The following is a 13,523-nucleotide window of genomic DNA, read 5'->3' as shown; positions in this document are numbered from 1 at the left end:
CCTCCTCCTCCATGTTTCACGGTGGGACCCACACATGCGGAGATCATCCGTTCACCTACTCTGCGTCTCACAAAGACACGGCGGATGGAACCAAAAATCTCAAATTTGGACTCATCAGACCAAAGGACAGATTTCCACCGGTCTAATGTCCATTGCTCGTGTTTCTTGGCCCAAGCAAGTGTCTTCTTCTTATTGGTGTCCTTTAGTAGTGGTTTCTTTGCAGCAATTCGACCGTGAAGGCCTGCTTCACGCAGTCTCCTCGGAACAGTTGATGTTGAGCTGTCTGTTACTTGAACTCTGTGAAGCATTTATTTGGGCTGCAATCTGAGGTGCAGTTAACTCTAATGAACTTAGAGGTAACTCTGAGTCTTCCTTTCCTGTGTCGGTCCTCATGAGAGCCAGTTAAGTCATAGCACATGATGATTTTTGCGGCTGCACTTGAAGAAACTTTCAAAGTTCTCGAAATATTCCGGATTGACTGACCTTCATGTCTTAAAGTAATGATGGACTGTCGTTTCTCTTTGCTTATTTGAGCTGTTCTTGCCATAATATGGACTTGGTCTTTTACCAAATACAGGGGCTTGCGAAAGTATTCACCCCCCTTGGCATTTGTTCTATTTTGTTGCCTTACAACCTGGAATTATAATATATATTTTTTTTGGGGGGGGTTGTATCATTTGATTTGCACAACATGCCTACCACTTTGAAGATGCAAAATATTTTTTGGGGTGAAACAAACAAGAAATAAGAAGAAAGAAAAAAAACTTGAGCGTGCATAACTATTCACCTCCCCAAAGTCTATACTTTGTAGAGCCATCTTTTGCCCCTTAAGCTACCTTATCCCCCCCTAAGCTTGGCACATCTAGCCACTGGGATATTTGCCCATTCTTCAAGGCAAAACTGCTCCAGCTCCTACAAGTTGGATGGGTTCCACTGGTGTACAGCAATCTTTAAGTCATACCACAGATTCTCAATTGGATTGAGGTCTGGGCTTTGACTAGGCCATACCAAGACATTTAAATATTTTCCCTTAAACCACTCGAGTGTTGCTTTAGCAGTATGCTTAGGGTCATTGTCCTGCTGGAAGGTGAACCTCCGTCCCAGTCTCAAATCTCTGGAAGACTGAAAAAGGTTTCCCTCAAGAATTTCCCTGTATTTAGCACCATCCATCATTCCTTCAATTCTGACCAGTTTCCCAGTCCCTGCCGATGAAAAACATCCCCACAGCATGATGCTGCCACCACCATGCTTCACTGTGGGGATGGTGTTCTCTGGGTGATGAGAGGTGTTGGGTTTGCGCCAGACATAGCGTTTTCCTTGATGGCCCAAAATCTCAAATCTAGTCTCATCTGACCAGAGTACCTTCTTCCATATGTTTGGGGAGTCTCCCATATGCCTTTTGGCGAACACCAAACGTGTTTGCTTATTTTTCTCTTTAAGCAATGGCTTTTTTCTGGCCACTCTTCCGTAAAGCCCAGCTCTGTCGAGTGTACGGCTTACAGTGGTCCTATGGACAGATACTCCAATCTCAGCTGTGGAACCATGGGAGAAGCGTCCTCCATTTGCTATTTAAGTGCATAGATGACATGTATTTTTCCCCCCTCCTCCTGTTTCGAGACAGGTGCATGATAATGGTCCATTCTAAAACAAAACAAATTTCACACATATATATTATTTAGTGTATGTAAAGACAAGATGAAATCAAGTATAGTCTGATGGGTGACGATATTATTCTATCACTTGTGAATGATATATTATCACTTGTGAATGATGCCCGGCTTGTGTGCAGTAAGGCAAGAAACGCATACCTTTTTGTTGCGACTTTTTCAAATCATAGTCGCACACCTCATGTACCCATAGGCCTACAGTGAGGGGAAAAAAGAATTTGATCCCCTGCTGATTTTGTACGTTTGCCCACTGACAAAGACATGATCAGTCTAATTTGAATGGTAGGTTTATTTGAACAGTGAGAGACAGAATAACAACAAAGAAATCCAGAAAGACGCATGTCAAAAATGTTATAAATTGATTTGCATTTTAATGAGGGAAATAAATATTTGACCCCTCTGCAAAACATGACTTACTACTTGGTGGCAAAGCCCTTGTTGGCAATCACAGAGGTCAGACGGTTCTTGTAGTTGGTCTCCAGGTTTGCACACATCTCAGGAGGGATTTTGTCCCACTCCTGTTTGCAGATCTTCTCCAAGTCATTAAGGTTTCAAGCCTGACATTTGGCAACTCGAACCTTCAGCTCCCTCCACAGATTTTCTATGGGATTAAGGTCTGGAGACTGGCTAGACCACTCCAGGACCTTAATGTGCTTCTTCTTGAGCCACTCCTTTGTTGCCTTTGTGTTTTGGGTCATCACTGTTTGGATCATCCATGACCCATTTTCAATGCCCTGGCTGAGGGAAGGAGGTTCTCACCCAAGATTTGACGGTACATGGCCCCGTCCATCGTCCCTTTGATGCGGTGAAGTTGTCCTGTCCCCTTAGCAGAAAAACACCCCCAAAGCATAATGTTTCCACCTCTATGTTTGACGGTGGGGATGGTGTTCTCGGGGTCATAGGCAGCATTCCTCCACCTCCAAACACGGCGAGTTGAGTTGATGCCAAAGAGCTCGATTTTGGTCTCATCTGACCACATCACTTTCACCCAGTTCTCCTCTGAATCATTCAGATGTTCATTGGCAAACTTCAGACGGGCCTGTATATGTGCTTTCTTGAGCAGGGGGACCTTGCGGACGCTGCAGGATTTCAGTCCTTCACGGCGTAGTGTGTTACCAATTGTTTTCTTGGTGACTATGGTCCCAGCTGCCTTGAGATCATTGACAAGATCCTCCCGTGTAGTTCTGGGCTGATTCCTCACCGTTCTCATGATCATTGCAACTCCACGAGGTAAGATCTTGCATGGAGCCCCAGGCTGAGGGAGATTTACAGTTATTTTGTGTTTCTTCCATTTGCGAATAATCGCACCAACTGTTGTCACCTTCTCACCAAGCTGCTTGGCGATGGTCTTGTAGCCCATTCCAGCACTGTGTAGGTCTACAATCTTGTCCTTGACATCCTTGGAGAGCTCTTTGGTCTTGGCCATGGTGGAGAGTTTGGAATCTGATTGATTGATTGTTTCTGTGGACAGGTGTCTTTTATACAGGTAACAAGCTGAGATTAGGAGCACTCCCTTTAAGAGTGTGCTCCTAATCTTAGCTTGTTACCTGTATAAAAGACTCCTGGGAGCCAGAAATCTTTCTGATTAAGAGGGGGTCAAATACTTATTTCACTCATTAAAATGCAAATCAATTTATAACATTTTTGACATGCGTTCTTCTGGATTTTTTTGTTATTCTGTCTCTCACTGTTCAATTAAACCTACCAATACATTTGTATAGACTGATCATTTCTTTGTCAGTGGGCAAACGTACAAAATCAGCAGGGGATCAAATACTTTTTTCCCTCACTGTATATGTTTTGATACGGTTTGTATCACAACTAAAGTGGCGAAATAATTTCTGAAAATGAAGCACATCAATCTGCTTTACAACGGGTGTAGAGCCTAACTGGTATACATACGCAGCGCGTGAGTTTCAAGTTTGGGGAAGATAGTTTTCACCATAAAAATGCACCTTTATAATAAAAGCATTACATGCATAATCACATTTGTGGTCACTTTTGATAATGGTGTTTTCCCGCGAATGGAACATTTGCGTTTATAGCCTACTGCCATGTGTGCATTGCTGCGCTTATAATGTGAAGAAATAGCCAAATAGTTTATCAACATTTTAAGCTACAGTGAGGGGAAAAAAGTATTTGATCCCCTGCTGATTTTGTACGTTTGCCCACTGAAAAAGAAATGATCAGTCTATACAAATGTATTGGTAGGTTTAATTGAACAGTGAGAGACAGAAAAACAACAACAAAATCCAGAAAAAAAGCATGTCAAAAATGTTATAAATTGATTTGCATTTTATTGAGGGAAATAAGTATTTGACCCCCTCTCAATCAGAAAGATATCTGATCTCCCAGGTGTCTTTTATACAGGTAACGAGCTGAGATTAGGAGCACACTCTTAAAGGGATTATTTTGTTGTTATTCTGTCTCACTGTTCAAATAAACCTACCATTAAAATGATAGACTGATCATGTCTTTGTCAGTGGGCAAACGTACAAAATCAGCAGGGGATCAAAACCTTTTTTCCCTCACTGTAAATGTTCTGACCTGTTGCGTCAGCCTCATTGCATAAAACATGTTTTTTGATGCTAGTGGTTGTATTAATTTGGGATCTATCGCATCCCACAACTGTCCCAGACTATGTTTGGAATATTTATTTCTCGCAAAGAATAGAATAGGTCAACTTTTGTACTATGGGGGATAGTAGATTGACATAGGCTAGTGCTTATGCTGTTCGTTAGGCCTACTCATCTTGTTGGCTGACGAAAATTAAATGTGGACAGTTCTTCCAATATCTTCAATATGCACCTCTGAATTGGATAAGGACGCGCGCAGTTGCGTCCCCGATGTGTCTGTCTTCACTTGTAGCCTGTGAGAAAGACTCGATCACGTGACGGGGAGCCATGTGAGTGAGAGGTGCTTCGAGCACGCAGCCGGGAGAGGGGAATTATAATTATTATATTCAGCCCAAGGGCACAACGGCCACTGGCCGCAAAAGGCATGGATTTTTTTAGGGGGCAGTACGGCCACACAAAGGGGATGCTGCCGGGAAATGTGAAGGCATTATCAAGTGCTTGTGAAATTGTGAATGAGAGACTGATGAAGTTTGTACAGCCTGCACAAAAAACTAAGCAGAGCTCATGCCTTTCATGCAACCTTTTAGAGTCGCATCATGTAGCCTTAAAATGTATTAAAAATCAAAACATATAGCCCAACGTATGTAACTACAGTTACATAAATAACTCTAAATTAAGCATATAGGACTACCTGTTTCTTTGTTAACCGCTCAACACAGAATAGCCGGATGTGCAAACTCCCTCAAATCGTTTGGAGAAAATATCCTTTCTATATTATTCAGCTATGTTCAATTGTATTCTTCATACTATAAAATAATATAAAATAATGCCACAGAATTATAAGCAAATCTTGTCTGCTAAATGAACTAGTGTAGGCAATAGCCATATGACATAGCCAGAGCCTAACATAAGGACAACTCAGAGTATGCAATTCTGTTCTTCTGAAATAGACTACATTTTCTTCATATCATGTTTCTTTAGACCTGTCTAAAATAAAAAATTTGGTTTATTGTGATGGCGTAGGCTATATTACATTGATTTATTCGTTTGTTTTAAATGTTGATGTTCCAAAGGTCTGCATCAGTGGATGGTAGGCTATGCGTTGAAGCCAATAAATGCTAAATATGTTAATGTTAATTAACGGTCAATTACCGTGAGACCGGCAGGTACAGTTATTTGCTTGACAATCACCGGCTGACTAAATTTCATGACCACCACTGCCCTAGTTGGGAGCACCAGTGCTACCAATGATTTTTTTTAAATGTAGAGCCCTGCATGTACTTCATCCACTCTACCTCACACCTGGACCCTAATCCTTCCTCCTCCTCCTCTAGATGCGTAACACCAGGATCGACCTGTTGGAGGAGGAGCTACGACTCCTTAAAGAGGATATCGGGTACCGCAACACCAAGAACAGTTCTCTGGAGGAGGCGTTAGCTCGCTATCGACTGGAGCTCTCCCAGTTGCAGGAGCAGCTCCACTCTGTGGAGGAGGTGAAGAGGAGCAAGGCCCTACAGTGCAGCGTCACCCAGGACACTCTGGCCTCCACCCACGGCCAACTGAAGGATCTGCAGGAGCAGGTGGCCCGCCTCACCTCCCTCATGGAGGAGGAGAAGAGGAAGAGGATGCTGGCGGAGGAGTGCTACAGGAAGCAGCAGGAGGAGCACGAGCAGGTGCTGAGGAGGAGGCAGAAGGAGCTGGAGGAGGCCAACTGGGCCAAGATGGAGGTGGAGAAGAGCGTGGGGGACCGGGAGAGGGAGGCAGAGAGGCTACGGAGGCAGCTGGAGGAGGAGGTGCGACGCTGCAAGGACCTGGAGCAGGAGCTGTCTAAGGTAAGGAGCCAGTGCAGTGTGGAGATCAGTAACCTAAAGCTCAGCTACGACTCCCAGATGACCTTCTGCAGGACGGACATCCAGCACCTGTCTGCCCAGAGGGAGGAGGTGGACCAGGGCATCAGACTGCAGTGTGACTTGCTAGAGGCCGAGAGGAGAGACCAGGAGGACCAGCTCAGGAGGCTGAAGGTGTGTCTGAGCCAGGCCGAGGAGCAGAGGAGGAGGGCCGAGGAGGAGGCGCATGTTCAGAGATCTGTGGTCACAGAGGAGGTGCGGAGGAGGAGGGAGCTGGAGGCGCAGGTGGAGATGTTAGTTAGGGAGAGAGGGGAGGACAGTAATCAGTATAGAGAGGAGGTGTCCGAGCTCACCAAGGCCCTGCAAGAGAGGAGCGGCCAGCTGGTTCTCCTCACACACAGCCTGGAGGAGGAGCAGAGGAGGAGGAGAGCCCTGGAGGAGGAGAGGACCAGGCTGGAGCTGCTCCTGGGGGAGATTCAGGCCAAGCAGGCCTCCTCCTCCCAGGCCGTGACCCGGCTGAGAGAGGTGGAGGAAAAGCTGGTTAGCATCCGTACAGAGTTTAAGAAGGAGAATGTTGAGAAGAATAAGGCAGAGCAGAGTGTAGCCAGGTTACAGGGACACGTCAGGGAGCTGCAGGCCACGGCTGATAGGCTAGAGGGGGAGGCGGAGGCCCTGAGGAGAACCAACCAGGAGGAGGTGACCAAGAGGAGGCACGTGGAGACAGAGCTCCAGAAAAACACCCACACCATGCGGGAGTACACCAGCACCATCACCACCCTACGCCGGAGCCAGGAGGAGGCCCAAACCACAGGGAGGAGGGGAGAGGAGGAGCACAGGAAACTCCAGGAGGAGCTGGAGAGGAGGTTGAAGGAGTTCAAGGCCTCCACGGAGCGCCTGATGTCCCTGAGCTCTGAGCTGAAGTCTCTCCAACAGCAGTTCCTCCAGGAGCAGGCTAAAGTCCGTGAGGAAAACCTGCGCAATGAAACACTCTACAAGACCATTGAGGAGAAGAGCCGGGCGCTCAACGAGAGCTCTGTAGAACGGGAACGACTCCAGACCCTGACCCTGACACTGACCAAGGAGCGACTGCGACTCGAGGAGGAGCTGAGGGGAGTGAAAAACGAGAGAGATGATTTGCTGAGAACCAGACAGGGAGCTGATGATGAGCTGGTGTCTCAGATCACTGCTCTGGAGCTGCAGCTGAAGAGCAGCTTGAGAAGCAGCGTGGAGACCCAGAGCCTGGTGGCAGAGCTCTCTTCAGAGAGGGAGAAACTCAGGATGGAGATAGATCAAGTCCAGAGGCAGGCCATGGAGGTACTTGTCTTGGACCTTTTAGAGGTTCATGTCGGACTGTTTTGTGTTTCTCTAAATCAAACTATACTCCTTTAGTTAGTCTTAGTGGAATAGGCTTTAGGCTGGCTGTGGACAATGCCTACTCTTGCATGCTGAAATACCTCCTGTTGATGCCTTTGATTGTTCGTTGTTTTGTTTTTTGCTCTGATCAGATTGTGAAACACATACAAGTTATTCTTATGTGTTGGCATTTGCATTTTCAATCGTTAGATTAAAAGAAAAAAAACGAATGCTTCCCCCTCTGCCTTCTCTCACAAAACTGCTATCCCGCCCACAACTATACTCTTAGAAAAAAGGTGTTATCTAGAACCTAAAATGGTTCTTCGGCTCTCCCTTTGAAGAACCCTTTTGATTCAATGTAGAACCTTTTTGGGTTCCATATAGGACCCTTTTCACAGTCGGTTCTACATGGAACCCAAAAGGGTTCTACGTGGAACCAAAAAGGGTTCTTCCTCTAACCAAAAAGGGTTATCTTATGGGGACAGCCGAAATAAAACTTTTTTTTCTAAGAATGTAGACGCTTCCTCTGTGATTGACCAATCAGCATGCTTTTTTGCCATTGCTTGTTTTGTCTGCAATGATCCACAGTGTGTATATCATCATGGGTCCTCTGGTGTCTGTTTGTGTCTCTGTAGTGTCATCCTCAAGTCCTTGTCTAGTCTAGAAGTCCCTTTGTCTAGTCTAGATATCAGTCCTAGTCTACAGTGTCTGCCTATTTCCTTTGTAAGTTCTGGAAACCTACAATGTACAAATGTGCCTTTAATTGCACTCACTTTCAATTGTATGTGAATTGTGTTGATGTATCCATGTTGCGGTTTAACTGGTAATCTCTTTACTCTTATCATTTTTAATTGATAACTGCTCATTGTTTATGTGTGGGTAAGTTATTGGAGCTGTGTTGTGTTTCTTCAATAACAAAGCATGCTGTCACATGTCGTTCTTATTGTAAATGCCAAATCACTATATTTTGTGACATTTTTAAACATTCATTCATTCTTATTCTCAAACTAATTACTCAACTAATATTTGTTGCCCCTTCCTCTGTCTGTCTATCTCTCCTCCACCCCTATCTCCTCTCTCCCTCCCCATCTTTATCCCTCTCCCTCAACCCCTCTCCCCCATCTCTCCCCATCCAGACCTCCTCTCTGATACAGTCCACCAAGACCCAGTACAGCGAGATGGTGATGGAGAAAGATGCTCTTCTGCTAAAGCTGAAGCAGACAGACCAAGACAGGGCCAGGTCCCAGAAGCTGGAGGAAGAACTAAACCGCATCAAACTCTCTCTGGAGTCCGAGTTACGCCTCAAACTACGTCTGCAGGAGGAGAACGAGAAGGTGTGTATTGTTGATTTCACTTTGCCGTCTAGAAACAACTTTAATATATATATATATATATATATATATTTATTTTAAATTCATCCATTCCTTTATCCATTCCTTCATTAATTCATTCAGGCCAAAAAGGACTTCCTGTACTGGAAGGGCCAGTATGAGTCCAAAGAAGGTGCTGTGAGGCAGTTTGACTCCGTGAAGGAGAAACTGGAGCGGGAGAGGAGCTCTCTGAAGACTGAGATTGAGCGGCTGATGAGAGAGCTGAGGGAGGGGGAGGACAGGTATAAGAGCAAGCTGCTGATCACCCAGACCCAGCTCTCTGAATTGACCTACGTCAGAGACACCCTGGAGGCAGAGTTGAGGAAACTCAGGGAGCGGCCCGACGCCTGCGCCAAACACACCCAGACGGACGAGAGCGGGAAGAAAGAACTGGACCCCGCCACGCTGGTCTTCGACGGCGTCCGTAAGACAGTGACGGCCAAACAGCTGCTAGACTGCGGGGTCATCGACAAGCCAACCTATGGCCAGTTGCTGAAGGGTCAGAAGACGGTCCGTGAGGTATCTGTGGACATCAAACTGAATCTGAAAGGGACCGGCATCATCGCTGGTGTTGCTGCAGACTGTCAGGATAAAATGACGCTCACAGAGGCCAAGAGAGCCAACATCCTCTCTGAAGACAGCGCCACCTTGCTGCTGGAGGCCCAAGCTGCCACAGGCCACATAGTGGATCCCAGAGCCAACGAGAAGATGTCGGTGGAGGAGGCAATTAAGAGAGGAGTGGTGGATGAGGAGGATAGAGAGAGGCTGCTGGCTGCAGAGGCTGCCTGTCTGGGGTACCGTGACCCCAATACCACCAAGCCCCTGTCAGCAGGCCAGGCTATGAGGAAGGGCCTGATCGATAGAGACACAGCTCTACGGATGCTGCAAGCCCAGGAGTCTGTCGGGGGCATCATAGACCCTGTCCTCAGTGTCTTCCTCCCTAAAGACGCAGCCATGGACCGGGACCTGATCGACGAGGACCTGTACCGGGCCTTAAACCAACGACCTGAGTGTTACCTGGACCCAGACACCCAGATGGGAGCCAGCTACGTCTCCCTGAAGAGGAGATGCAAGGCCGAACCCACCACTGGTCTCCTGCTCCTCCCTGCCCCAGAGAAGCCCATGACGGTGAAGGGTCTCAGGGGAGAGGTGTCTATCAAGGATCTGATGGACGCTAACCTCTTGGAGAAATCGGACATGGACCAACTGAAGGATGGCAAACTGACTAGCCAGGACATCGAGGACTGGTTGAGGTCGTACCTCTGCGGCTCCACCTGCATCGCAGGGGTCTATGACGAGGCTAACGACAAGACCCTATCCATCTACCAGGCCATGAAGGAAGGGTTACTGAGGCCCGGCACAACCCTGGAGCTCCTCGAAGCCCAGGCCGCCTCCGGATTCATGATCGATCCCATCAACAACCTCTGTTTGACCGTGGCCGATGCCTACAAGAGCGGCCTGGCCGGGCCGGAGTTCAAAGACAAACTCTTGTCTGCAGAGAGGGCCGTCACCGGGTACAAATATCCAGGCACAGACAAGATAATCTCCTTGTTCCAAGCCATAGAGAAGGGGCTGATTGAGAAGGGACATGGGATCCGTCTACTGGAGGCTCAGATCGCCAGCGGTGGCATCATCGACCCCAGGCACAGCCACCGCATCGAGGTGGAGACTGCCTATAAGAAGGGCTACTTCGGAAAGGAGATGAACCAGATCCTGACAGACGAAGGGGACGACTCCAAGGGCTTCTTCGATCCCAACAACCAGGACAACCTGACTTATCTCCAGCTAAAGAAACGCTGCATCATAGACCAGAAGACTGGCCTGGTTCTCCTGCCCATCAAGGACAAGAAGAAGAAGGAGCCTCCGCAGACAACGACGCAGAAGAATACTCTGAGGAAGAGGAGGGTGGTGATCGTAGACCCAGACACCAATAAGGAGATGAGTGTGAAGGAAGCGTACGACAAGGGGCTCATCGACTACGAGACCTTCCTGGAGCTGTCGCAGCAGGAGTGTGAGTGGGAGGAGATTACGATCACAGCCCAGGATGGATCCTCACGATTGGTCATCATCGACAGGAAAACTGAGATCCAGTATGACATCAGAGAGCTGCTGGAGAAGAGGGTGATCGACCAATCAGTGTACGACCAGTACCAATCCAAGACGATCACTCTCGCACAGTTCGCTGACATCATCATCAGCAAGACCAAAGCCGCCAGATCCTCTGCCGCCTCCTCCTCCTCCACATCATCAACATCATCATCCAAAGCCAGAGCATCATCAGCAGCAACATCAGCATCCTCCCTGTCTTCATCAACCACCTCCGCTCAGCGGATCACTTCCATCAAGGCTGAGAAGACGAGCTCCATCATTGGTGGCTCCACCACTGGCAGCTCCACCATAGATGGCTCCAGCATTGGCAGCTCCTCTGGTGGCTCCCTTGGCAGTTCTACCACCTCCAGAACCACCACCATCAGCTCCTCTACCCAGCCCGATGGCCCTCCCTCCCACAGCTCCCTGAAGAACATCGCCAGCATCTCGGTCTCCCTGGCTGGCCCTGCTGAAGCTGTGGTCTTGGATGGGGAGCAAAGCCCTGTGGGCGCCATCTTTGACATGGAGGCCCTAGAGAAGATCTCCATTTCTGAGGCCCACAAACGTGGCCTGTTGGACAGCATCTCTGCCCAGAGACTACTGGAAGCCCAGGCCTGCACAGGAGGCATTGTAAACCCTTCCGATGGCAGGCGCCTGTCCATCCAGGAGGCCTCCCGCCAGGGGATCATTGAGAACGACATGGCTACCAGGCTGAAGCCTGCCCAGAAGGCCTACATTGGGTTTGAAGATGTCAAGTGTAAACGCAAGATGTCCGCCGCAGAGGCCATGAGGGAGAAGTGGCTTCCCTACGAGGCGGGCCACCGCTTCCTGGAGTTCCAGTTTGTTACCGGAGGCCTGTACGACCCGGAGCTGGGCCGCAGGAGGACCATCGAGGAGGCTGTCAAAGTGGGCTGGCTGGACGGGAGGACGGCCCAGAAACTCCAGGACATGAGGCACCACGCCAAGAACCTAACCTGCCCCAAGACCAAGCTGAAGATCTCTTATAAAGAAGCGCTGGATAACTGCTTGTTGGAGGAGAATACGGGAGTCAAGATGCTCCAGGCTGCCTCCACCTCTTCCAGAGGGATCAGTAGTCCATACAACTCCTCCGCTCCCGGGTCCACCTCGGGCTCCAGGACCGGGTCGAGGTCAGGCTCCCGGAGAGGCAGCGTGGACCAGGGGTCGCCTGGCTCCTCCAGCCGATACAGCGTCATAAGCAGCTCCACCTACAGCCGCACCTCCTACAGTTCTAGCTCCATTTCATAGAGTGATGGAGAATAGGGGAAAGAGGGAAAACTATTAATTAATTAATTAACTTAGTTGTCTTACTCTTTGCATACTTTTCGTTTCTGTTTTTACATATTACCTTTTGCTTTACTTATGTAAGGAAAACCTGCTTATTGGTCAGTTAGAAATGTGCCTGTCCTAGATAAAGTGGTACCATCAAATGTTGTATGTTATGTTTAAAGTGACAAAAGATGGATAAGAATGGAAAAACACATTCTTAGGTGTTTGAATTGAAGTAAAATATAAAATAAAACATTATGTATACTGAACAAAAATATAAACGCAACATACAACAATTTCAAAGATTTTACTGAGTTACAGTTCATATAAGGAAATCAGTCAATTGAAATAAATTAATTAGGCCCTAATCTATGGATTTCACATGACTGGGCAAGGGTGCAGCCACTCACCGGGGAGCCAGGCCCTGCCAATCAGAATTAGTTTTTTTTCCCATAAAAGGGCTTTAATACAGACAGAAATAGTCCTCAGCACCCACACACACCTCCTCAGATGATCCCACAGGTCAAGAAGCTGGATGTGGAAGACCTGGGCTGGCGTGGTTACACGTGGTCTGCTGTTGTGAAGCCGGTTGGACGTACTGCCAAATTCTCTAAAATGACGCTGGAGGCAGCTTATTGTAGAGAAATGAACATTAAATTGTCTGGCAACAGCTCTGGTGGACATTCCTGCAGTCAGCATGCCAATTGCACGCTCCCTCAACTTGAGACGTCTGTGGCATTGTGTTGTGTGACAAAACTGCACATTTTAAAGTGGTATTTTATTGTCCCCAGCACAAGGTGCACCTGTGTAATGATCATGTTGTTTAATCAGCTTCTTGATATGCCACACCTGTCAGGTGGATAGATTTTCTTGGCAAAGGAGAAATATTAACTTACAGTGATGTAAGCTTTTTGTGCGTAAGGAACATTTCTGGGATTTTTTATTTCATCTCATGAAACATGGGACCAACACTTTACATGTTGAGTTTATATTTTTGTTCAGTGTAAATTGGCTTTGTTCTCTCAGACAGCATGATACGACCACTTCTTTGTCAGACATTATTTTCCCAAACTCCATAGTACTACAGTATAAATTGATTTATTTTGGTGACAATAATGTAAAAATGAAATGAATGTATAAAAGGTTGGATGGGAGGAGTGTTTTGGAGAACATTAATAGGTGTTATGTTTACTTTGAATTCGGAAGTACAGTACTGTTTCTTGCATGGGATGGTGTCATAATAACATTGCTTAGTGTTTATACTGTTAGTGTAATATTGGACTGTCTTTTAACACATTAACAATTTTTCAATTTCTCAAAATAAAATGTTACATC

General features: G+C 47.2%; 1 protein-coding gene across 3 annotated transcripts in view; it reads left to right on the top strand.

Annotated features, from left to right (window-relative positions):
- LOC121533877 (desmoplakin) overlaps positions 1–12,498 on the top strand; it is a 35,513-nt gene extending 23,015 nt beyond the window's left edge. The window contains exons 22-24 of one of the 3 annotated variants that reach the window (XM_041840190.2): positions 5,578–7,404; positions 8,580–8,777; positions 8,898–12,498. In XM_041840190.2, the coding sequence (XP_041696124.2) occupies positions 5,578–7,404; positions 8,580–8,777; positions 8,898–12,167 (5,295 nt within the window). In that variant the 3' untranslated portion in view covers positions 12,168–12,498. The remainder of the gene's footprint in view (positions 1–5,577; positions 7,405–8,579; positions 8,778–8,897) is intronic. The other 2 variants (XM_041840192.2, XM_041840193.2) reach the window with 2 other exon arrangements.
- Positions 12,499–13,523: the final 1,025 nt, after the last annotated feature.

This window comes from Coregonus clupeaformis, chromosome 20, assembly GCF_020615455.1.
Source record: "Coregonus clupeaformis isolate EN_2021a chromosome 20, ASM2061545v1, whole genome shotgun sequence".
NCBI classification, from domain to species: Eukaryota; Metazoa; Chordata; class Actinopteri; order Salmoniformes; family Salmonidae; genus Coregonus; species Coregonus clupeaformis.
This window is presented reverse-complemented; position numbering and strand designations above follow the sequence as displayed.